This window comes from Sciurus vulgaris, assembly GCF_902686455.1.
Source record: "Sciurus vulgaris genome assembly, chromosome: 6".
Lineage (NCBI taxonomy): Eukaryota > Metazoa > Chordata > Mammalia > Rodentia > Sciuridae > Sciurus > Sciurus vulgaris.
The window spans coordinates 38080397-38107138 of NC_136466.1; the positions used below are offsets into that span (position 1 = coordinate 38080397).

Consider the following 26742-nt stretch of genomic DNA (forward strand, 5'->3'; position numbering starts at 1 on the left):
CATATGGGGAGAAAAGAAGCAGTAATGAAAATAAGAGACCTAAGGAGAGGTGGCAGTCTTCTCTTTTTCAAGGGAAGTAGAGACTGATAGAAGGGGCAAAACAGTAGAAATGGCATATGGGAAAGGCAAGAAACAATCTCCAAGGAGAATGAATAAAGGGGGTATGACAGGTGCTTCAGAGGACATGGCAAGATGGATCCCAAAAGGTTTGCCCAAGGGTGCCCAGCATTTGCAAGGTGGTAACTACAACCTGAACCTAACTCTACTGAAGATTCAGGGATCTTTCTTGGGTTGTAGGGGCCACTGGTCTAGGCCCTTGGCGCTAAGAGGAAAATGACCTGAGAAGGCTTGAGGCCCAGCGGTGGCTCCCGTACCTTGGCTACAAGGCTGTTTGGAAAGCTTTCCCCAAGTATCGGAGCACCATTAATAGCCAAAGACCCAGGAAGCTAGGTCCAAACACTCCTACCTAATGATGCTGAGATCTCAATTTAAACAAAAAGCTTTCCCACAGCTTCCTGTTAGAAGGCGGTGTCGGAAGTGCCCCACCATCATTGACTTTCAGAACTTCCCGAGAGATGATCAGCAACTTTGAACAGTGCATGAATCAAGCGTCAAAAGGCCACGGTCACAATTTCCAGAGAAACCTTCAGGATTATTGGAAGTGACTGGAAAATGGTTAGGGAGTAGCCCAAATCGGCCGAACGCCATTTGGGCCCTTCCTGAGTTTCTCTAGGCGCATTCGGGCTCCCACGGCTCTCTGCGTTCTATTCAGGAATCTTAGGACTCCAATACTCAGTTTGTCGCATAAATCAAAAGGGCGACAAGTACCGATAGTACCGATAGGAAACCATAGTAGTTTCCGTAATGGTTAGGCATTGACCGGAGCATGGCTCCCTCTAGCGGCAGGCTGCGGAAGGGGCGTGTGAGCCAGCGCGCGCACACGCAGTTGCGCGCCGGCGACCGTTCAGACCGGATGTGGTTGCGCCTGAGGTCACTTCCGGCGGGTGACGGTGCGGACGGGTCAGGAGCGTAGAGGCGGCGGCAAAATGGCGGCGCCTGAGGAGCGGGATCTAACCCAGGAGCAGACAGAGAAGCTGCTGCAGTTTCAGGTAGCAGCGAGTAGTCGGCGCAGCAGATGCGGGATGGGAAGTGGGCCCCTAGAGAATCTCATAACCTTCCTAACTCAGATTGGGTCCGGGCTCTTTCTCAGACCCGCAGGCGCCCCCCCACCCCCAGATGCCAACTGTCCGGATTCCCCTAGTCTCCGAGCCTCTGTCGGTTCTCAGCCTTCCAGCAATCACTGCCAGCCAGGCCCGTCTCGTCCGTGTCCCTTTACCCTCAGCGGGTCAACTTCCCTAGTTTCTCTTAGCGGCGCTAGTCCTCAGCCATCCTTGTCAACCTGGTTACCTGTCAGACCATCTCCGCCCAGCGACTCTACTTCTGCCTGAAATGCATAATTCCTATTTCAGAGTTGGCATTAATTCGGGTTTCCGGAACACTTCTGCCACTGTCCCGTACTATTTCCACAAGCATTCACCGAGGCCTCTTTGGTACCAGGTCTTGTGTTGCGGGCTGTGGTGGGGCAGGAAGCACCTACACACAGGCCTGGCTCCTGCTCTGTAGTTGTGGGAGGACATCATATATCGAAACAGTGTAATGTAAATACAATCATCGATGGCTTCTGAGGGGTTCATTACACTTTCGGCTCATTTCTGGACTCCTGTGCTTGATTATGCTTGAGGAGGGTGGCAACTTGCAGGAATCTGCATTTTAGTGAATTTTCCTTATCACTAAGTTATCACTAAGTATTTCACCTCTAAGCTGGAGAATCTAGTTGGAGGAGACCATTAGGGTGGATAACCATAGCTTGGTTAGCAGTTCTCCTGTCTTTTAAATGCATATTTTAAAAGTATCTACTTCCTTGGGGATGTTGTGGAGAGCAGTGAGTTTATGGATATTAGAAGGACTTTCTAAACAGTACAATGCTCCCAAACAGTATTACTGCTGTTTAGCGTTATTTCACTTATAATAGAACTGAAGTTAGTAGTACATTTATTTCATAATACAAAATGTGCTAAATATTCATTTATTCAGCAGTCTTTATGAAAAATCTTAGTGCTCAGGCACTCTTAGGTGGAATACCATTTACTAAGTATTTACAAAGTTGTAAGTATTTTGCTAAACATTTAGCATACATTATCTCATTTAATACTCAGAATTACTGTGAGACTCATACTGTCACAATGCCTATTTTAAAGATGAAGGAAATGAAGCTTTAGAGTAACATGCTTAACTTACACAGCTAGTATGTGATGGTGTCATTTTTAAGCTTAGGTTCATCTTTCCAGCGCCTTTCTTGGGCTTTACCTGCTGTACAACAGGTTGCATATGTATGGAGATGGGAAAGTGTGAAGTATGTCTATTGTGATGGTTTTAGAGAATTGAGGGTGGAAAATAAGACTGAAAAGGTAAACTGGAACTTGATTTTGGAGGCCTTTCAAACCTCTACACAGTAGTTTATACTTTTTAATCTGTAGGCATGGGAAGCCATCAAAGGTTTTTTTCAACAAGAGTGACAACATTAGATTTCAGGTTTACTTCAGGAATAGTATTCAGCATGTATTTAGAATCTCCGCAGGGTCAGGATAGAACAGTATGACACTGCTTGGTAGGACCTGGCTCTCAATTTCCTCATTTGATATATTGAGATTAGTAAATATTTTAGAAATCTGTTTTCCTCTATTTTCTTTTATGTGTGTGTGACATGTAATTTGATTGGAACTCCCTAAAGTATATTTATCATGTTTCTCAGTCCATCTGATATTTCTAAGATTTTTCTGCAGTCCTCCACTGCTTCTGTTTATTTTGGAATCAGCTGAGTATTAGTAACTAGTGCAGATGTTTGTTTTAAGATGTTTCAAATGGAAAAGAATGGGGCATGTTTTGTAAGAAGAGCTACTACAGATAATATGAATGATTACTCTGTTGGAGTCCATTTCTCCAAATTTCAAAATAAAGTAATTAAAGTAATTTCCCTAGTGCCTTCTTGCTGTTTGAACACCTAGACAATGATGACATGGACAAAGAGAGAGAAAACTATATGAGCTATTGCCCCCCTGGAGGAAGAAGTGATCTCTTTTCTGCTTGTACAGGAGTAAGAAAAATTTCTTTTTAAATATATAGTAGGGTATGACCCTCATTCTCCGCCCCACTCTACCCCACCAGTGTAGAGCACCCACTGGTGCTCTACCACGGAGCTACATTCCCAGCTCTTTTTTATTTTTTATATTGAGACAGGGTCTTGATAAGTTGCCAGGGCTGGCCTCAAACCTGTGATCCTCCTGCCTCAGCCTCCTTAGTAGTTGGGATTACAGATGTGTACCACCACACCTGATTGCCCTCATTCTTTCAAATTATAGAAAGTGAAGCCTGAATTGAGCTGTAGAATCAAGTTTATAACTCATTTTGGAAATCTTTCAGTGTGCTTCATCAGACAGTTACATAGCAGGAAAAAACAAATAGGTTTCATTTGTGTACTGAAAAATTCAAGCTGGCTGTGATGGCGCATGCTGGTAATCCCAACATCTTGGGTAGGCTGAGCAGGAGGACCTCAAGTTTGAGGCCAGCCTCAGCAACTTAGCAAGACCCTGTCTCAAAATATTTTTATTTTACTTTCGTGCTGGGATGTGGCTTAGTGGTTAAATGCCCCTACCTTCAATTCCCAGTACCAAAAATAAAAATTCATAGTTATCTGAGGTGTTTTTTGTTATAGTTGTTGTTGTTGTTTTGTTTTGTTTTTGAATGGGGCAGTAAATTTGACATTGTAGAGAAATGTGAGCTTTGAAACTCTAGGCAAACACAAGTTAGAGCCTTTCAGCTTAGCTTCTGGTGAATTCTGCAATCTTGGGTAAGTTCTTTCTTCTTTGAATCTCTTCTTTTATCTAATTGACAGCATTCAATTTCTCTCGCTCTTTTTTTTTTTTTGTTTTTTTCTAACTTTAAAAAACAAACCTATCAAGTAATGCATGCTTAGCCAGGTGCGGTGGTACTCCCCTGTAATCCCAGCGGCTTGAGAGGCTGAGGCAGGAGGATGGCAGTTCAAAGCCAGCCTCAGCAGCAGGGAGGCACTAAGCAACTCAGTGAGACCTTGTCTGTAACTGAAAATACAAAAAAGGACTGAGGATGTGGCTCAGTGGTTGAATGCCTTGAGTTCAATCTCTGGTACTCTCCCCCCACCAAAAAAAAAAGTAATCCATGCTTGTAGGTTAGCAACATATACCTGTATTAAAAAAGCAATTAAGTCTCTTTCTTCTAATTTTAATTTTGGGTATGTTGCATGTCTTTGTATGCTTTTTTCTAATACATGTGCACATCTACAAATGCTTAATGTAGAAACTCTTACTCTGTCTCTTGACTGATGAGTTGAAAAAGATTATCCTCCATTTCCTATGATCTACTCTCTAACATATTCAAGTGTTTCTGGCCTCATCATTTGAATTGTACTCTTGACAGGAGTCAATTGTGTTTACTCCCAAACCAGTGGGTGCTGGTGTTTGTCAGATAAAATAAAATACCAGTACAAAAAGAGTTTTGTTTATATAAAAACTAAATAAAATGGCTTTGAAAGGCTCTATAAGGATAAGTTGCTGAAAAAAGTTGCTATTAAGTTAGGTGTAGGCAAGATAACTGTAAATTACTTTGGGGAAAATCATTGAGGTAGAAGATTGGGCACAACTGCTTGGAATAAATAAACTGCCCATTGACAACTTTAAAAAAAAATTTTTTTTTTTTAAATCCAGTCAGTGTGGTTTTGCTAGAAAGTACCGGGAATGACAGTGGAGACATTCCCTAGAGAAACGTGTAGGCTTTTATTAAAAATAAAAAAAATTTGCTGCATAAACATGTTTACTTTATTTGTATTCCTTACTTTAAGTGCCTTTTCAATCAGTTGGCTAGTTATAGTTTTCATTCTCATTTTACTTATGATCATATTTTGCTTATGAAAGCAGATCATAATAAGTGGTTATGAAGATTGGCTTTGGAATAAGGCTTCCTGGATTTGAATTATGAATCTCCATTTACTAATTTTGTGACCTAGAGCAGATTACCTAACCTCTCTGTGCCTTAATTTCTTCATCTATGGACTAATAATATATTACATATTCACAATGTTGTTTCAGTGTTTAAATGTTACCATATCTAAAGCACTGGGAAATATGAAACACTTGAAGGTTAAACATTATTATTACTTTGTAGTTTCTTCAAAATATTATGGATAATTGTGTCATTTTCACTTTTGGGATCACGCAAATAATGCTGCAGTGAATATTCCTTTGTGAATGTGGCATAGTGAATCCTATTTTGTATAATTCTAATTCACTAAATAAAAATATTTATGTATATATAGATTTATCCCATTCAAATTCACTAAATAAAAATGTCTTCGTACATATAGATTTATCCCATGTTCAATCAATTGTTATTTATTCAGCATCTACCCTGTGCTAAAGTTCTGGGCCCAGAATGCAGTGGTACGGTTAACACAATTCCTACTTTGGTGGAGTTCATATTCTAGGGGGAGGACACAGGAGATAAAGATTGTGTAATATGTCAGATAGTGGTTAGTACTGTGGTGAGAAATAAAGAACTTTGAGGAACAGGTTTAATTTTAAATAGAATGATGAAGAGAAGACCTCACTAAGAGTCATTTGTGTGAAAACCTTAAGGAAGTATGGGAACAAATTGTGTGGATAGCTAGGGAAGAGTATTCTGGATAGTGGAAATAAAGGTGCAAAAGCTCTGAGGCATGGTCTGCTAATGTTTTCCAGGAACGGCAAGGAGGCCAGTGTGCCTTGAACCAAGAGAGGAAGGAGGTATGTAGCAGGAGATGAGGTTAGAGATGTGCTAAGACCATTCTTGGAATGCCTTGTAGGCCATTGTAAAGATTTTTGGATTTAACCCTGAGGTAATATGGGTAGGCTTGAGAAAGTTTTCAATAGGATAATGACAGGATTTGATTTATGATTTAATAGGGTTACTTTGGCCACTATCTTGAGGAGACTCTGAAGTAAGGTAGAATGTAGAGACCAATTAGGAATTTTTTTTTTTTTCAATGGTTAAGGAAGGCTCAGACAGGGGTGAAGGAGGTAGTAATGCTGAGTATTTGCTAAATTCTGAATCTATTTTGAAGGTAAAGTGGATGGGATTTTCTAAGAGATTGATTGGTGAGGAAGAAAGGAAGTTAAGGGTGTCTCTTTTTAAAAATGTTTGCCCTAAGTAACAGGGTGGAAGTCATTAACTGAAAGTACAAGAATGCCAGTGGAGCCATGTAAGGGTGAGATCAGGAGGTCAGATTTGTTCTGTGAAGTCTGAGATTTCTATTAGATATCCAAGTGAAGATGCTTAGTAGGCAGCTGAAGTCTTGTGTTTAAGATAGTGATCTGGACTGGCAATACAAGTTTATATATATAGATATATAGATAATATTTAAAGCCATGAAACTGCTTGAAGCTGGGCACAATGGCAGTGTCTTGTAATCTCAGCTACTTGGGAGGCTGAGGCAAGAGGATTGCAAATTCAAGACCAGACTGGGCAATTTAGCCAGAGACCCTCTTGGGTGTAGCTCAGTGGTAGACCATACCAACCCCTAGTACTTCCCCTCCAAAAAAATAGAAAAGGTAAAGGGGCTAAGCCCTGAGGCACTTAATCTTTAGCGTTTGGAGGATGTCATGAGAACATACAAAGGAGATTTAAGTGGCAAGTGAAATAGGAGGAAAACAGTGTACTGTCCCAGTAGTCATGAAGTAACTTGGAAAATGAGAACAGATCTTTGACTTTACATTGTGAAAGTCATTAGTTACCCTTGACTAGAAGTTTTATTGGAATGTTGCAGGGTAAAGGCTTGACTGGAGTGAGTTCAAAAAAGAATGTCATGAGAAATTGGAAATTTCTGCAGGTTTTGCTATAAAGAGGAAAGATATTTGGGCAGAAGCTGGAGTGGGGAAGAGAGTTTGTTGTTTTTTAATTGAGAAGAAATATTAGCATATTTGTATGCTGATGAGGAAGATGAATTAGAGAAACCTTGATGCAGAGGAAGAAAAGTTGCTGTCAGTATCCTTGAGTAGGTGACAGGGAATAGAATCAGGCACACAAAAGGAATTGGCTCTTGCCAGGAACACAAATAAATCTGTCCACAGTTAAGAGTAGAAAAGATGGATGAATGGGCACAAATGTAGACAGATATGTTCTGCCACTTGAACACTGTGATTATTTTCTCTCTGAAATAGTAACAAAGGTTATAAGCCAAGAATAAGGATGGGAGTGTAGCATGAGAGGTTTGAAAAGAAAGAAGGTATAGTCATCTGGGAGAGTGAATGAATTAGCAACTAGTATGAAGGCAAGTTAACCTCCACTTGAGGTTAGTGATCATAAATTTATTTCAAGACAGACCAGGAGGCTTCATTTACTTGTGAGGGTACAGGTACAGAGTTGGCAGAGTTTTGGAATTAAAAAGAACTGTGGGGCTGGGGAGATAGCTCAGCTGGTAGAGTGCTTGCCTTGCAAGCACAAGGCCCTGAGTTCGATCCCCAGTACCGCAAAAAATAAAATAAATCGCCCTCAACAACAAAAAATATTTAAAAAAAAAAAAAAAAAAAGAACTGTGAAAAATAAATAAATAAATAAATAATAAAAAGAACTGTGGCTTAACCAAAGGAATATGATTATATTAGAGGGTCTAAAGAGTTAATGGGTGTAAGAAAGTGATTATAATATTTGAATATAGAAATTACAGTGGATAAAATGAGAAACAGAGACATGAGGAGTGCTGAAGAATAGGGTCAGTGGGCCAAGAAGGGTTGAGAGTTGTTAGGCAAGGCCTTAGAAGGAGGAAATGTTAAAAGGTAGGAATGTGTGTGAGAGTGTGTAGGGCTGTGCAGTTACTAATTGTGGTGAGGTCTAGGGTTTGACCCTAGGAGTGAATGGCTGAGGTAGGGTAGAGATCATTGGAGGAACTATAGACAAGGACTAGAGAGAACAAAGTACAGATAGATGTCTTATTAGCGGAGGAGGTTCCAAGAACCCCCAGTGATATCCATATCTGAAAATGTTCAAGTCCCTTATATAAAATGGCAGAGTATTTGCTTATAAACTAAGCACACATTCCTGTATGCTTTATAATACCTAATACAATGTAAGTGCTATGTAAATAGTTGTTATACTGTATTGTTAAAGAATAATGACCAAAACAAATCTCCATGTTGAAATACAGACACCATCCCCACACCTGTACTTGTGATCTGCTATTGGTTAAATTTGTGGATGCAGAATGCTGAATGTATTAGAACAATTATCCAGTAGAGTTGGAGAAGGTGGCAGGCATCCAGGAGGTAAAATTTTTAAAAGAATTGAAGGCAGCGATTTGAAGTGAGCAGTTGTCCCAACAAGGACAGGATATTGATTGGTATAATCTGATGAAACTTTGAGATTTAAAGGTGTTTTGTGATGCTGTTTAAACATTTATTGAGCATTTACTTTGACCTGGATAATTCTAGATTCATTCTATCAGTGAATTCTCCTAGTAAACAAATGGAGTAGGTTCTAGTTTTGCTGAGTTTACTAGGACCTATAAGTAACACCCAGTGTTTATGATGAGCTGAGATTTGACCTGGCTTCCATTTCCTCTTTCCTATAACCTAGCATTACTTTTCTGGCTTTTAAATGTTAATTTGTTTTTAACATCAGGTAAGTAAAAAGGGCCAGTAGAAATGTTGTGTAGCAGGTTATTTTATTTTATTTTTTGCAGTGCTAGGAATTGAAGTCAACCATGCTAGGGAGGTGCTCTACCACTGAGCTATACCCCTAGTCTTATGTGGCAGTTTAAGAGAATTCAGCAGAGGAAGACCAAAAGTATGGTTCTAATTCTAGACATACCATTCATGGTAACTCTTGGTATCCTCTACATGAAGGTGGACTTTTTAAGGAGAAGAGAAGAATCATCACCCCAAAACAGAAATGAATTATGTCCATTGATATGGGAAAGAGAACTTCTGGGAAGAGTGGCCTCATAGAAAACCAGTTTTTTTGGATTTTTTTTTTTTTTTTTTTTTTTTTGTGATATTGGAGTTTGACTCAGAGGCGCTCTATCCCTAAGCTACATCCCCAGCCTTTTTTTATTTTTTATTTTGAGACACAGTCTTGCTAAATTGTCCAGGCTATCCTCAAACTGTGATCCTCCTGCCTAAGCCTCCTGGGTTGCTGGGATTACAATAGTGCATGAGTGGCTCAGAGTTTCAGTTAGACCTTGGAGATAGAGAAAAAAAATTTTTGTTTTCCTTTTGAGATAGGGTCTTGCCACATTGCCCAAGCTGGTCTCCAACTCCTGGACTTAAGTGATCCTCCTGCCTTAGCCTCCCTAGTAGCTGGGATTCCATAGTCCCAGAATGTGCTGCCATGCCTGGCTCCATATAGAAATTTTTAACACTTTTTTAAAAACGTATTTTAACGACTTTTACTTTTTTCTTTTTTTTTAATGTGCTGCTGAGGTTTGAACCCAGGACCTCACGTATGCCAGACAATTACTCTACCCCTGAGCTACAGCTCCAGCCTAAGATGGAGAAAATATTTAGAGGCTAAGAATAAAGCAAATATTGCTGATATAGTGGGGCTTTAATTTCTGTAGAATAAAATACTAAAAATGTGGGGTTCCTGGGTATCTTAGTCCGTTTTGTGCTATTATAACAGAATACTCAAAATCTGTTTATAAAGAAGACATTTAATTCTTACAGTTCTGGAGGTTGGGAAGTCCAAGTTTAGGGGCCACATCTGGAGAGTGCCTTTGTAACAGAAGGTAGAAGGGCAAGAGGACATAAGAAGAAGGACTAACTCATACTTGTATCAGGATCCCTTTCGGAGATGATAGCATTAATCCCTGTCCTCATGACCTGAGCACCTTTTAAAGGTCCTACTTTCTAGCACTGTTGTTTTGGGGATTAAGTTTCCAACATAGAAATTTGGGAGGCACCTTGAAACCATAGCACTAGTTAAACAAATATACTTGTTAAATTTTTAAAATTGCTGCTAGACTATTTTCTAGAAGGATTTTGTCAGCTATCATTTCCACCAAGAGAATTAAGAGGACCCCTTTTCCCATACTCTTGCTAGTCTCAGTTATCTTTTTTGGCCTTTAATAATCTGTTAGAATGAAAAAAAAAATCTCATTTTAATTTGCATTTCTGGTCTTGGTGGTGGTGGCAGCAGGAGCCAGGGAAGCTGTGGTATTTGACTTTGTTTTTCAATTAGTTGAGTTTAAACAGCAATGCCCACATTCCCCCTACCACCCCCATTTTGTGGTACTAGGGATTGAACCCAGGGTTGCTCTACCACTGAGCTATATCTCTAGTCCTTTTTATTTTTTAATTTTATTTTTTTGAAATAAGGTCTCACTGAGTTGCCCAGGCTGGCCTTGAACTTGGTGATCCTCCTGCTTCAGCCTCCATTAGTAACTGGGATTTTAGGTGTGTGCCACAATACCTGGCTGGTTGATATTTTTACAGTATATAAAATTGGCACGTTTTTTCTTTCTGGCTCTTAGGTTTACTGTTTTGCCTCTACTTAATAGGGCTATACAAATGCATTTTTTTCCTTTGGAATTTTATATAGTTCACTTTTAATTTATTTTTATTTATAAAATTTTATTTAATTTTTGTGGTATTGAGGATTGAACCCAGGGACACTCTACCACTAACCTATGCCCCCAAACCCCCTGTTTTTTGTTTTTTTGCTTTTTCTCATTTTGAGATAAGGTCTTGCTAAATTGCCAAAGCTGGCCTCGAACTTGTAATCACCCTGCCTCAGCCTCCCAGGAAGCTGGGTTTATGGTCATATGCCATCATGCCCAGCTATGTAATTTTATTTTTTAAATCCGATCTTTAAGCCATGTGGCATTTAATTTTCTTGTATTATATCTGATAAGAAACTAATTTCACCTTTTTCCAGGAAAAACTATAGGTTTGCTGAATAATTTATCCTTCCTGCCACTGATTTTGAGTAGTCCTCTATCTTCCTATGCCGTTTCACTAACTGGTCTACTGGTATCATTACTCATTGAATAACCTTAGATTTATGCTAAATTTTAATACCTGATAGAATAGGACTTCCACTTTTTTTTTCTTCCTGAAAAATTAATCATTTATGCAGTTTTGAGATTGTTGGAATTGCAGAATGAAAATATGTCCTCACAAAAATCTGTATATGTGGTGGTGCATGCCTGTAATCTCAGTGACTTGGAAAACAGGAGGATCACAAGTTCAAGGCCAGCCTAGGCAATTTAGGAAGACCCTGTCCCAAAATAAAAAAATAAAAAGGACCAGGGATGTGGTGGAATGTCCCTGGGTTCAATCCCAGAACTGCAAAAACAAACAAACAAACAAACTAACAAAAAAAGATTGCTGAGTCTATATTTAACTTTTCATGAAATTACCAATTTTCTGAAGCAGCCGCACCAGCATTCTGACCCTCAGTATATGAAAGTATATAATTTTTCCATATCCATGCCAACATTTGTTATGGTCCATATTTGTTAATTATCATCCTAATGAGTTTGAAGGGATTTCTTATTGTGGGATTTGATTTGCATCCTAAAACTGAAATGATGTGGAATATCTTTCCGGTGTTTGTTGATCGTTTGTATATCTTTGGAGAAATGTCTATTCAAATCTTCTACCTGGGCTGGGGATGTAGCTCAGTTGGTAGAGTGCCTGCCTTGTAAGCACAAGGCCCTGGGTTCAATCTCCAGCACAGCAAAAAAAAAAAAAAAAAAAATCTTCTACCTGATTTTTTGAGTAACTCGTTTAAGTGGTAAGAGTTCTTTATATATTCTAGATGTAAATCCTTAATCAGATATATGTTTAACAAAAGTATTCTCCCATTCTGTAGGTTATCTTTACTTTCTCTCTCTTTTGGGGGGGGGGCGCGGGGGAACGGTATCAGGGATTGAACTCAGGGGCGCTTAACTACTGAGCCACATCCCTAGTCCTTTTTTGTGTTTTATTTAGAGATAGGGTCTTGCTGAGTTGCTTAGGTCCTTGATAAATTGCTAATGCTGGCTTTGAACTCTTGATCCTCCTGTCTCAGCCTCCCAAGCTGCTGGAATTACAGGCATGCGCCACCATGCCCAACTGTCTTTACTTTCTTGATGGTATGCTTTTAAGCTTTAAATTGTAGAGTACAGTTTGTCTGTTGCTTGTATGTTTGGTGTCATATCTAAAACATCATGGCCTAAATCTAAGATTACAAATCTTTCTGCCTATGTTTTCTTTTAAGAGATTTGCATTTTTAGCTCTTTTATTCAGATCTGTGATCCATGCGAGTTAGGATTCTGACTTCTTTTGCATGTGGATATCCATTTTTCCTAGCACTTAGTTGAAAAGATTATTCTGTCTACATTAAATGACTTTGGAACTTTTGTCAAAAATCAGTTGACTATAACTGAGAGTTTGATTCACTGATCTGTGTAGTAATTATATCAGAACCACATCCACTGTCTTGACTATTGCAGCTATGTAGTAAGATTGAAGTCAGGAATTGTGAATCTTCCAGCGTTGCTCTTTTTCAAATTTGTTTGGCTGTTCGGGTCTCTTGCATTTTCAAATGAATGTTAGGATCACCTTGTTAATTTCTTGGGGCGGAAGGTAGTTGGAATTGGCTCTATAGATCAGTGTGGGGAGTAGCCATGTTAATACTATTGAGCCTTCCAATCCATGAACATAGAAAGTCTTTTCCATTTATTTAGGTCATCCTCAGTCTTTCTTCTCCTTTGTGTTTGTGTATGTCTGTGTGTGTGCTACAGGGAATTGATCCCAGGGGCATTCTACTACTGAGCTACATTCCTAGCCTTTTTTAGTTTTTGAGACAGGCATTTTGTTCAACTGTCTAGGTTGGCCTCACACTTGTGATCCTCCTGCCTCAGTCTACAGATGTACACCACTGGTCCCGCCTATCTTTATTCTTTTTCAATGATGTTTTATAGTTTTCAAGTCTTAAACTTCTTTTGTTAAATTTATTCCTGAAAGTTTTATTCTTTTTGATGCTATTGTGAACATAATGGTTTTCTTAATTTTATTTTCAGATTGTTCATTGCTAGTACCTAGAAATATAACTGGGTTTTGCCAAGCACAGTGTCGCACCCCTATAATATCAGCAGCCCTGGAGGCTGAGGCTGGAGGCTCTCGAGTTCAAAGCCAGCCTCAGCAATGGCGAGGCACTAAGCAACTCAGTAAGACCCTGTCTCTAAATAAAATACAAAATAGGGCTGGAGATGTAGCTCAGTGGTTGAGTGCCCCTGAGTTCAATCTCTGGTACCAAAAACAGAAAGAAATATAACTGGGTTTTGTATATTGGTCTTATACCCTGAAACCTTGCTGAATTAGTTTGTTCTAATAGTTTCAGGGAGACTCTATAAAAAAGGAGCAGTCCTAGGGTTCAATTATACATGTTTATACACAGACACACACACGTGTATATATGTATATATTTAAATTTTCTTCTTCAGTTGTGGGAATCCACCCCAGGGCCTGTGCATGCTAGGCAAGTGCTCTACTACTGAGGTACATCCCCACTCCCTATTCTCTAATATTTGTCTTCATTTTTCTGTGGATTATTTACTAGAAGGTGAAATTGAGACTTTGTGTAAAAATATTGCCCACCCATGTACCCCCCCCTTTTTTTTTTTTTTTTTTTTTTTTTTTTTTTTTTGGTAATGGGAATTGAATCTAGGGGCACTTTACCATTGAGCTGCATCCCTGGTCCTTTTTATTTTTTATTTTGAGACAGGGGGTCTCTAAGTTTCTGAGGTCATCCTTAAACTTTCAGTCTCCCCGCCTCAGCCTCCCTTGTCACTGGGATTACAAATGTGTACCAGTGGACTTGGCAACATTGTCCTTTTTAAGTTTGTGCTTGGGAGATAGGAAACACTATGGCCAGGTGCAGTGGCACACATGTATAATCTCTGAGACTAAGGTAGGAGATCACAAGTTTGAGACCAGTCTTGGCAACTTAAGAAAACCCTAAGCAACTCAGTGAGACCCTGTCTTAAAATAAAAAGGACTGGGGATATAGCTCATTGGTGAAGCATCCCTGGGTTTCATCCCCAGGACCAAAAACAAACAAACAAAGAAATAAACAAAACCCATGTATCAATTAGCAAGTTATATATTTGAAAGACTGCAAGTCCTTTTCAGAGGGACTTTAAGACTTTTTTATAAATGAAAGATTTATCAGATATTTTATATACAGAATTAAACCTGTCATTTGAGAATTAAAAGTGTTTCTTTAACATTCTAGGGTTTTTTTTTTTTTTTTTTTTTTTTTTTTTTCACTTAAAAATTCAAATATTAGGTGCTGGGGCTGTAGCTCAGTGGTAAAGTAATGTGTCTAGGGTGCCCAAGGCAGCCTTTGATCATCACCACCACTATCACACATACATACATATGCACACATGGCAGATATAGCTTCACACATTTCTCACAAGTTTAATATTAAAACATTGTTTTATTAGCTTTTACCTCATGACATTACCTTCTTAGTGACTCATAGATAATTCAGATGATGTTTTCACACCTCATTTTAATAGATGAGAAACCAACTGGCATAATAATAGGAAACAATGTGACAAGAGCATAAACTTTTGAAATCAGAGTACTCCAAGTTCAGTACAACTAGCTTCCCATTTTGAATAAAACTTTTTACTTAATTGGTATTACTTTGAAAGTTACAGATTACATCTGAAAGTTACAGATGAATTTGTTTTAGCTAAACTTTATGTTATAGAGTAATTTAAGTTTACAGCAATGTTGAGTGGGAAGAGATCCCATATACCCTTTCTCACCATGCAGACACTGCACCAGTATGTTACAGTTGATGAATTTTCACTCACATATTATGAAGTCAAAGGCCATAGTTTCACATTAGAGTCTTGGTGTTATATGTTCTGTGGTTTTACAAAAATAATGTAATGACACTTATCCACAATTACCATATCATACAGAATAGATAGATTCATTTCCCTAAAAATCCTCTAGTCTCTGTATACTTATCCCTCTTCCCTAGCCTTTGGCAACCACAAAACATTTTTACTGTTCCTTAATTTTGCCTTTTCCAGAATATCATATGTTTTAAATTACCAGTATGTATCCTTTTGAGATTGTTCTTTCTCTTGGGGATATGTATTTATTTAAGTCCTCTATCTTTTTATAGCCTGATAGCACTGAATAGTATGCTATTGTCTGGATATACTGCAGGTTATTACCCACTCACTTACTAAACGACATCGTGTTTTCCTTCACAAACTTTGGCACTTATGAATAAAATTACTATAAACACCTCATATGGGTTTTTGTATGGATGTGTTTTTTACTCATTTATATAAATACTTAGGAATGTGGCATACTGAATTGTATGATAAGACTAGTTAGCTTTGTAAGAATCTGCCAAACTGTCCCAAAGTACCTGTATGGTTTTGCATTCCTACCAGCATTGAATGGTATTTCCTATTGCTCCAAATCTTTATCAACTTTTGATAATGTCAGTGTTTTGGGTTTTAGCAGTCTAATAAGTATATAGTGGTGTCTCATAATTTTAATTTGCAATTCCCTAATGACATGATGATGGATGTCTCTTAGTGTTTACTTGCCATCTGTATGTCTTTTTTGTGAAGTATTCATTCACATCTTCTGCTTATTTTTTTATTTTGACCAAAATATTGTGTGAACAACTAATCATTGAAATTCTCTTTATTTTTAAATCGAGTTGTTCATTTTCTTATTGTCAAGTTTTAAGTTCTTTCTATCTTTTGAATAAGTCTTTTATCAGATGTACCTTTTACAAATATGTTCTCCTATTCCATGGCTTGACTTTTCATTCTCTTGACATTGTCTTTTCAAAAGTCAGTTTTTAATTATTTTGTAATAATAATAATTATTGTTATTATTGCACAACAGATTAAACCCAGGGGTGCTCTACCACTGACCTCTATCTCCAGCCCTTTTTATTTTGTATTTTGAGACAGGATCTCCCTGAGTTGCTCAGGCTGGCCTCAAACTTTTAATCCCCCTACCCTTAGCCTCCAGAGTCACTGGAATTACAGGCATGTACCTCGTACCTGGCTGCTTTTTCACACAGCTGGTATATAGACAATGGTTTCCTACAATCTTGCTATAATCACTTATTAGTTCCAGGAGTTATTAGTTCTTTCAGATTTTTTACATAGATGATCATTTTTTACATAGATGATCATATAAACAATTTATTTCTTCTTTCTTAAACTATATGCTTTTTATTCCTTCTCTTATTGTATTAGTTAGGACTTCTAGTACAGTCTTGAAAAGCAGTGGTAGAAGACACACATCCTTACATTGTTTCTGATCTTAGTGGGGAAGCTTACTATAATCCTCTTGCCTCAGCTTCCCAAGTCACAGGTATTATAGGTGTGTGCCACCATACCCAGCACTTTCTGTATTTATTAGTAGGGATTTCTCTGTAAAGAGATATGTTCTCTCACCTGTTATACTAAATTATCATATACAGTAAAGACATGATAATGTTGATTCTTTCAGTTATTTACTAGTGTTTTAATAATGAGTTGGTTTTCCTAGCATCCTGTAAAAGCAATTACTGAAACTTTTAAAAATTTGAATAGTTATGAACTCATGAATTTAAACATAGTTAATGTTTTATATCATTATGTTTATATTCATTTTGGGGCACAGATTGTGCATGTTTGATAACTGAAAATATTTTTGGATGGTGCCTAAGGACTTTTTAAAAAGAAATCCCAATTGTTACCCATTTTTTTGTGTATAAAATCCAAAAAGCTCTTTCTTTGGATATGTAAAAGTCTTATATTATTGCTCTTAAGGACTTTTGTCATGTTATCATGGCCCTAGTCATCTTTGGCAGCTTTTTAGCTTTTTCATACAAGGTGCTTTCTTAGATCCAGAATCAATCATATCTCCAAGGAACCTGAGGAAGGATATTTAGAAGCCACAGAATGGAAACTGAATGCTTGTTGCCACTGGGTTGGTCTAGAACTATTTAATGTCAGTTAGGAAATACATTTGTGTTTATTTTCATGATATAATAATTTAGTATTTCCATTTCAAATTTAGGACTGCCAGTCCTGACTCTATACTACATCTTATGTTTATCTACTTTTTCATGTCTCCAAGTTTTGGTTGTTAATAAAACTAACAACTATTCATTTGCTTTTTTTTTTTTTTTTTTTTGTGGTGCTGGGGATTGAACCCAGGGCCTTGTGCTTGCAAGGCAAGCACTCTACCAACTGAGCTATCTCCCCAGCCCTATTCATTTGCTTTAGCACATAATTAACACATAACTGTCTCAAAATAGCAATATCCGTACTACTACTAACAATATGATTATTTAAAGTAATTTAAGCTCTTCCATTTTTCTTTTTCTTTTTTTCTTTTGGCAGTAGTAGAGATCAACCAGGGCCTTAGGCATGCTAGGCAGGCACTCTATCACTGAGCTGTATCCCTAGCCCCTGAGCCCCTTTATTTTAAAGGGTATATAATATATTTACTATGTTTTAAAGTAATTTGTAGGATTATTTATCTGAGTCTGTATGCTGCAAGTAAAATACTTTTAGCCTTTCAAGCTATCAAAGAGGCAGAGAGAAATCTTAAACACATATTACTGAGTGGAAGAAGCCAGTTAGAAAAGTATGATTCCCAACTGTGACATTCTGGAAAAGACAGACTGTAGAGAAAGTAAAGATCAAAGGTTGCCAGGAATGGAGATCAGGGAGAGAGAAAAATAGATGAAGCAAAGAAGTTATTTAGGAAGATCTATGCCCTATAACTCTTTATGATACTGTCCTTGGCATTGTGCATTTAGCAAAACCCATAGAATGTACAACACAAAAAAGTGAACCCTAATGTAAACCATGGCAATGATGTATAGTCATACAAGTGGGTCTCACCAATGCAACATGTTAATAATTGGGGGGAAATGGGGAAAGGGTTGGATGGGAGAAAGCCTCTTGAGAACTCTTATTTTCTATTAAAATTTTTCTGTAAACCTAGAACTGTGCCAAGAAATAAAGTCTATTAAGTAAAAAATAGATCTTTTCTTCCATTGTTCTGAGATGTATCCCATATCAATGCTAGATTTCAATCCATAGTTGGGACTATTTCTAGATTTTCTATTCTATTCCATTAATCTTTCCATATACATGGCAATAGTACTCTTTCAAACTGTGGATTGAACCCACTGGCACTCTACCACTGAGCTACATTCCAGCACTTTTTTTTTTTTTTTAGAAAGGGTCTTGCCTAGGCTAACCTTGAATTTATGGTCTTTTTGCCTTAGCCTCCTGAGTAGCTCTGATTAGAGCATATGCCCCGTGCCTGCCACAACATTACTCTTATTATAAAGGCTTGTAATATATTTCAACCCAGAGGGTTGTCACCTGCCCCCCTCCACCCCATTGCTCTATTTTTTAGGGTCCTCCTGGATTTGGGGGGTACCAGAGATTGAACCCAGGGGTGCTTAACCACTGAGTCACATACCCAGCCCTTTTCATATTTATTTTGAGACAGGGCCTTTGCTATGTTGCTTATGGCATCACTAAATTGCTGATACTGGCTTTGAATTTGCAGTCTTCCTGCCTTAGCCTCCCTAGCTGCTGGGTTTACAGGCATGTCAGTACACTGAGTTTATAATCAACTTTTTTAAGCTGAAATTTTATTGTATTTGTAAATGAGCTTCTGGAGCTGGATTGACATTTCTGTATTGTTGAATCTTCCTATTCAAGAATATGGTTATATTCTGGGAATTTTTGATTCAGTAGTGCTAGCTGTCCAATCCACCCCCAATTTTTATATGGAAGTACAAACATTTGAGATCAAGTTGATTCAGTATTAGGGTTATTTCTTTAGAATGTGCTGGACATCAATGTTTATGTCCTCCTCTTAAGTATTTTTTAAAAATATTTTTCAGTTGTAAATGGACACAGTCCCTTTATTTTATTTATTTTGTTGTGGTGCTGAGAATCAAACCCAGTGCCTCAACACATGCTAGGCAAGTGCTCTACCACTGAGCTACAGCCCCAGCCTCTCATCTTAAGTATCTAAGGAGTATTTCTGTACATGACACATTAGTATAATTTCAAGTTTCTCTGAGTGGAGTATTCCCTGTACTGTACATATTCTTTTAGAAGTAGGTCATTTAAGGTAGGTCTTAATAAAGATTTATTTAATTTTGTCAGTTTTCTTTTGGGCCACCTGAGCATCCTTGCATGCAATTTGGGAACTCCAGTTGCAGTTCCTTCAACATTTTATTTTTGCTTAAAATGAGAAGCAAAAATGAAGTAGCACAGTTATAAAATGAAAATTTGATGATAACTGCTTTTGCTTGTATGTACATTAAAAATATTAAAAACCCCATACCAGGGATTGAACCCAGAGGGCACCTAACCACTGAGCTACATCTCTAGCCTTGTTTACATTTTGAGATAAGGTCTCACTAAGTTGCTTAGGGCCTCACTGAATTGCTGAGGCTGGCTTTAACTTGTCATCCTCCTGCCTCAGCCTCCCAAGCCACTTGGATTAAAGGCATGTACCACCATGCTGGGTTTAAAAATACTATCTTTAATAGGAGTGCCAGAAATGGTAAATAGCAGAAATCTCCATAAACATTTTAAGAGCCTGTCAGCTTTGGACTTCCCCACCAATAAAATTTAGAAAAAATTCTCACAGTCCTGGAATATATATGGAAATTTTTATTTTATTTTATTTATTTATTTTTTAACACAGTAGTGGGGATGGAACCCAGGGGTGCTTTACCACCGAGCTAAATCCCAGCCCTTTTATTTTTGTTTTTTATTTTGAGACAGGGTCTCACTAAGCTACCAAGGCTGAGCTTGAATTTGAGATTCTCCTTCCTCAGCCTTCCAACTTCTGATCATCCTGCTTCAGCCTCCTGAGTAGCTGGGATTACAGGTGTGGATTACTACTTCACTCAGCTGAGAAAAGTGTTTATGCTAAATATCAGGTGCCTTTTTTTTCCCTCTTTGATACTGGGGATTTAATCCAGATGTACTGTACCACTGAGCTTTTATTATTTCTATTTTGAGACAGTGTCTCCTTGAGTTGCTTAGTGCCTCACTAAGTTGCTGATCCACCTGCTTCAACCTCCTGAGTTGCTGGGATTACAGTTGTATACCACAGAACTCTGCTAACAAATGTCTTTTTAATGTGTCCTTCATGTGTCTTATTAATAATAGCTAACCTCTGTTGAGACTGTATACTTCATTTTTACAACACAAAGGTTTAATAAGCACTTTTCATTTACATTTTGCCAATGAGAAAAGTAAACTCAAGATGCCTAAGGTTACCAAGCTAGTTAATGTAGAAATAGAGGGAAGGATTTTTTTTTTTTTCCTCTCTCTCTCCCCTTTGGGAAATGAACCTAGGGATGCTCTACCACTGAGCTATGTCCCTAGCCCTTATTTTTATTTTAAGACAGGGTTTCGCTAAGTTGCCTGGGCTAGCCTCAAACCTTCGATCCTCCTGCCTCAGCCTCCTGAGTACCTGGATTACAGGCATGTGTCACCTGGCCCAGCTGTGAAGGAAAGATATTGAAGATGGTGTCCTTCCACCTTTCCAACAAAGGTCAACCACATTTTCCACATATTCTTAGTTGCTCGGATAAAGGATATTGTGGATTTCTTTTTGGAAATATTCATTCGTGTGTGTGTGTGTGTGTGTGTGTTTTGTTCTGTTTCAAGGTGCTGGGGATTGAACCCAGGGCCTCACACATTAGGCAAAACACTCTCCCACAGAGTGACACACCCCCAGCCCTCATGTAGGTTTTTTTTCCCCCCATTTCATTTGTTCAGCCTTTGTCTTTTTCTTATGCAGTTTTTAATGTAGATTTATATATTTGCCCATAGAACATCTCCACATGTATAGTGTCATTTGGTTCAAATGAGTTATCAAATATTTAAGACTCTACTATGTGGTTATGGTTATCTTGATTCACATAGGGCGTTTGGATGACATCCAGTGATGGACTAAACCAGTGAGTTCCAGATTGATTTTAAGTGAAAACTTATTGAGGGATGTCAGTAGTGTTCTTAAAAAGATCTTTCCCTGTGTAAAGGTATGAGGTTAAATTTTCTTTCTTTCTCAGAGCAGGACCTTTTAAAAGATTACATCACCAATTTCCAAAAGGGGAATTTGTTGAACAACATTTTCTAGTCTTATTTGACCCCCAGACCCTTTGGCCATAGATGAACTATATCAACATATGTTGATTCTGGGCATAAAAGAGAACAACTTTGAGTACATCTTTGAGCTATTATTCAGCTACATGTAGGGAAAATAAAAGAAATTTTAACTTTTTGCTGGGAATGTAGCTCAGTGGTAGAGTGCTTACCTGGCATATGTGAAACTGGGCTCAAACACCAGTATTCCACCCCCACAAAACAAACAAACAGAAACAAGAAATTGAAATTTTCTAAATTGAGAATTTATTGAAAATCTGTTGTTTTCAAACATGAATTTATCAAATAATAATTGGAGGCATCATGGCACAAGAGAGGACTCAGACTTTGGAGGTAGTTTTCTAGATTTCAGTCTCAGCTCCACTACTTATCACTGTCTAGGTATTCTTAGAAAAGGTGCATAGCCTTTTGAATTCTTGGCTTTCTCAGTGCTGAAAATAAGGGCTTTGATCTTTACAGTGCTTATTACATAGTAATAAGTGCTTTCAAAGCAATAGTAAACACCTATTACTATGTAATAATACATAGTGGGAGTTGCTGGTAATTAATTTGGGAGACCAGTAATTCAATGTGAATACTAAAGATCTGTATGTAAGAATTTTAGTTACAGCCAGGCACATGGTTCACATCTATAATCCCAGCAATTTGGGAGGCAGAGGCAGAAGAATCACAAATTTGAGGCCATCCTCAGCAACTTTGTGAGGCCCTAGTCAATTTAGCAAGACCTTGTCTCAAAATTGAAAATTAAAAAGGGCTAGGGATTTAGCTCAGTGGGGAAGTGTCTCAGGGGACAATCTCCAGTATATTTTTTAGTTACAGATCAGGGCTTAGCTGTGGTTACTTTCAGCATGGACTTTGAATTCTATTTCTCCTGCTATGCATGGTGGTGCATACCTATAATCCTAGCTACTCAAGAGGCTGAGGCAGGAGGATTGAAACTTCAAGGCCAGCCTGTGCAACTTAGCAAGACCCATCTCAAAATTAAATATGAACAGGACTGGGGATGTAACTCAGTGTTAAAGCACTCTTGGGTTCAATTCCTAGTACCACATAAAAAGAAGAAAAAAATGCATTTCTCCTGCCACTATCAGAGAAGGCATACTCCCCGTTGCATACAGCAAAGCCAAATTGTTTATGTGGCAGGAAAGAGAAAACAAAGATCCCCTAATTTTGCCAAGTTTCTCTCTGGGAATAGCTGAAAAGAAAGCTTAAAATGTGCATCCTCAACACGCTTGACCTAGCAAGCCAATTGGAGTTCAGACAACTTAGATCTCAACTGAGGTTTCCACACCAACCCCCTTCAGTGTTTGTTTTTGTATAAACAGTTGAGATACGGAAAGAGAAACACTTCTTAGGAAAGCGAAGTTATTATGCCCTAGTTACCAATCCCTGTCAAAACACTTGATTAAGACATCTGGTTAAATTGGGTGTGGTGGCACACTCCTGTAATCCCAGCAGTTTGGGAGGCTGATGCAGGAGAATAGCAAGTTCAAAGCCAGTCTCAGCAATTTAGTGGGCTCTAAGCAACTTTTCGAGATACTGTCTCAAAATAAAAAGACGTGGTTAAGCACCTCTGGATTTGATCCCTGGTACAAAAAAAAAAAAATCTGGCTAATATACTACATACCACCTAATGTGATACCATCTTTGAATCATACTTTGGCAAGAGATAGCTCAGGGATCACAGTATTTCAAAAGTTGGTTGCCAGGTGATTAATATCCTTTTATCTTTTGACTCCAGAGAGAAGATAGTTAGACAAAGACTAGATGGAATAAGTAAGCTAGGGTTATAGAATAGTTCAGACCCCTCTCCCAATTTCTCCTATGCATTTTACTAGAGATGGATTAGGGTTTGTTTTTTGTTTTTATTTTTATTTTTATCCCAAAGGTAAATACTTTCCTTCTCCCCATAATTCTATTATCAGTTGTACTTTTGTGTAAATTGCTGTGTCTAAGTGCAGTATTCTTCCAGTCCTTAGGAGATCAGTTCGTGGAAGGAGAGTTATCTCTAAGGGAATAGGAAAAAGGGAAAAGATGGAGCAAGAGATATTTCTCAGACATTTAGATGGACCTGCCAAGTGGGAGAGGTGTGATAGCAGTTGGTGACATTTGACACTTTCCCCTGAGAGATTAGAGGAAGAAAGAGGCTCCAAAGTTAACTTTATTTCCCATCACAGCTATTTTGTCCAGTGCTATCTGTAGTTACCTTAGGTATCAGTAGATCTGAATGTACATCACATCTACTCTGAAGAGCAAAGCAGTAGAATTTGGAGATTTGGCCAACCTTTAATGAGCACTGATTTAATACCCAAATTGGTGTGGGATGTTTACACATTATTCTTTTTTAAAAGACCCAGTATTCTCAATTTGTAATGGATAAGATGACATTTGTCTCATAGATGTTTGAGGAAAATGTAGTGAAAGTAGCTAACATAGTTCTTGGCACAGAGTAGGAATAAAGTAGTAATAATAAGAAGAACAATGTTTAAGAAACTAGAGAAAGGTAGCCAGGTGTGGTGGCACATGCTTGTAATCCCAGCAACCTGGGAGGCTTAGGCAGGAAGATCTCAAGTTTGAGGCTGTCCTTAGCAAGACACTGTCTCAAAATATAGAAGAATTGGGGATATAAGCCAGGTGCAGTAGCACATATCTGTAATCTCAGTGATTCAGGAGGCCAAGTTCAAAGCCAGCCTCAGCAACTTAATGAAACTCTATCACAAAAAATAAAAATGGCTGGGGATGTGGTTCTGTGGTCTACTGCCCCTGGGTTCAATCTCTGGTACAGGGGGGAAAAAAAAAAGAACTGGGGATGTAGCATTCCTGGATTCAATAACAACAACAACAACAACAACAACAACAAAAAGAAACTAGATAAAGAAAAGAAACATTATTTGGGTGAGAGAGGATTCAGTTACTCAAACGTTTCCTGTGACAAGGCATTATGCTAGGTTTTGGGATATAAAGGTAAATAAGTTTTTCATCAAAGGGAAAATTTTTTTTGAAGGACTGGGGTTTAGCTCAGTTGTAAAGTATATACCTAGCATATGCAAAGCCCTGGGTTTAATCCCCAGGACCCCCCCAAAAATTACTTTTTAAAAGAGAATTCCCTATTGGATTCTAAAGAAAGTACTTTGGGAGGAGCTTGAAACCTGCGACTGAGGTTATTAAGTCTAACCTTACCTCTTCTTTGTTTTACTTCTCTTCCAGAAATGCTAATTAGCCAAACTTTGTTATTGCTGAGGCAGGATTGATAGCAGAGATAATGGAATTATCTCCTGCCAAAACTATAGTGGGCTTTCCGAACAAGGCTGGCATTGCAAAACTCTTGGTACTGAAATGGAAATGGATGTTGGTTAGAGACACACTTAACTTTTGACTCAAATTGAAACCAGCCCTATCCAGTGTAAATTGGGATAGTTCTCTCACATGCATTTGGCACTATGTATCAGGAACTTTAGAAATAGCTGGGTGTTAAGGTACACACCTGTAATCCCAGTGACTTGGGAGACTGAGACAGGAGGATCCCAAGTTTGAACCAGTTTGGGTAACTCAGCAAGACCTTGTCTCAAAAAGTATTGGAGATAGCTGAGTGGTAGAGTACCTTTGGTTTCCATTCCCAGAACTATAGATAGATAGAGATACACAGATAGAGATAATATGGCCGAGAAAGAAGCAAGTACCATTAACCAGTTTCCCCTACAATTAAAAAAAAAAAAAAAATGAATATGGAGAGGAGGCTGAGTCAAAATCCTAAATCCTTGTCTTGGAGTGTGAGGAGCTGGAAGGAAATATACTAAAATATAAACCGTTTAAATCATTGTATTATTAGTGGTTGGGACCACTTTCTTAGTATTTAAACTTCTTTACCTTTATGTGAGAGAGCATGGAAGTACTAGGGATGGAACCTAAGGGCACTCTACCAACTGAGCTACATTCCCAGCCCTTTTTATTTTATTTTGGGGGACAAGGTCTTGCTAAGTTGCCCAGGCTTGTTTCGAATTTGTGATCCTTCTGCTTCAGCTCCCAAGATTACAGGTATGTGCCACCATGCCTGGCTTTTCTTTACCTAAATTACACTGTTTAAAAATACAAAAAGCTGAGAGAAAACCCAGGTAGCAAAACCCATCCTAGTGGTCTTGATATAGTGAATGCCAAATGAGTTCTGCGTCCTTGTTTACTAGAAGCTGTCGTGTTGGCTAGCATTTGAGGTCAGCAGTCTGTTTCCATATAATGTGTTTAATGCAATGAAATAAGTAAGAATGTATTTGTTAGGCAGTCTGTTTCTACTTTTTCTGCCATTCTTTTTTATTTAATTAAATTTATTTATTTATTTATTTATTTATTTATTTATTTTTCATGTGCTATTGGGGTTAGACCCCAGGGGTGCTCTACTACTGAGTCACATCCTCAGCCCGTTTTATTCCTTACTTTGAGACAGGGTTGGGCTGGGGAGATAGCTCAGTCAGTAGAGTGCTTGCCTTGCAAGCACAAGGCCCTGGGTTCAATCCCCAGCAGGGCAAAAAAAAAAAATCGAGACAAGGTCTCACTAAGTTACACAGACTGGCCTTGAACTTGGGCCTCCTGCATTAACCTCCTGAGTTACTAGGATTACAGGTGTACGCCATCCTACCAGGCTTCCTATTGTTCTTTATAAACAGTTTTATTTTTCCATAAATAAGTGTTTCTAACAAAGATGAGTAAAATCATCTCAACAGTTTTCCCCATTCTTTATTAAATGACATGATCATTCTGTTTGCTTAAGCCTGAGTCCATCTAAACATTTCTTTCCATCTTCACATATTTAATCCGTCATCTAATCCTGTGACTGTACCTCTACAATATATGCCAGATATGTTTACTTCTTTCCCTCTTCATGCTTGTTGTCCTTTTCTAAGTCACCATTTTCCTTTGGACTTCTATATAGATATTTTTATGGTATTTTGCCCTTTTTCATGTCCTGTGTAACTAATTTTTATATGCTACCAGAATAACTTTTTATATAGTATACATATGATTATGCCACTCCACTGAATTTGGAATTATGGCTTTGGATTTAGTGATTCTTAATGGTAGTTTCATATTAGAATTACCTGGAAATTCCCCACCCCTACAGAAAAAAAATTACCCAGGCTAGATAATCTTCAGAGAATGTAAATAAACTTCCTAGGGTCTATAGGGTATTTTTTTTTTTTCTTTTTCTTTTGTTTTGATAGGGTATTTTTAAAAATCTCCTCAAATGCTTCTGGTGTGCAGGCAAGATTGAGAACCCTGCCCTTAGAGGAATGATCTCTCCACTGTCTACTTCTTAGCCTTATCTGCCAACTTCCCACACTTGTTCAACTTCATAGGTTTCCTCTCTCTCCAAGTTATATTATCTGTCTTTCCTTCCTGTCCACCCTGCCTCCCTCCCTTCTCTTTTTTGCATTGCTAGATATTGAACC

At 38.2% G+C, this 26742-nt stretch overlaps 1 protein-coding gene across 1 annotated transcript in view; it reads left to right on the forward strand.

Annotated features, from left to right (window-relative positions):
• Window positions 1–978: 978 nt before the first annotated feature.
• FAF2 (Fas associated factor family member 2) overlaps window positions 979–26742 on the forward strand; it is a 54204-nt gene continuing 28440 nt past the window's right edge. Inside the window, 1 exon segment of the mRNA XM_079144322.1 lies at window positions 979–1109. Within this exon segment, the coding sequence (XP_079000448.1) occupies window positions 1047–1109 (63 nt within the window). The 5' untranslated portion in view covers window positions 979–1046.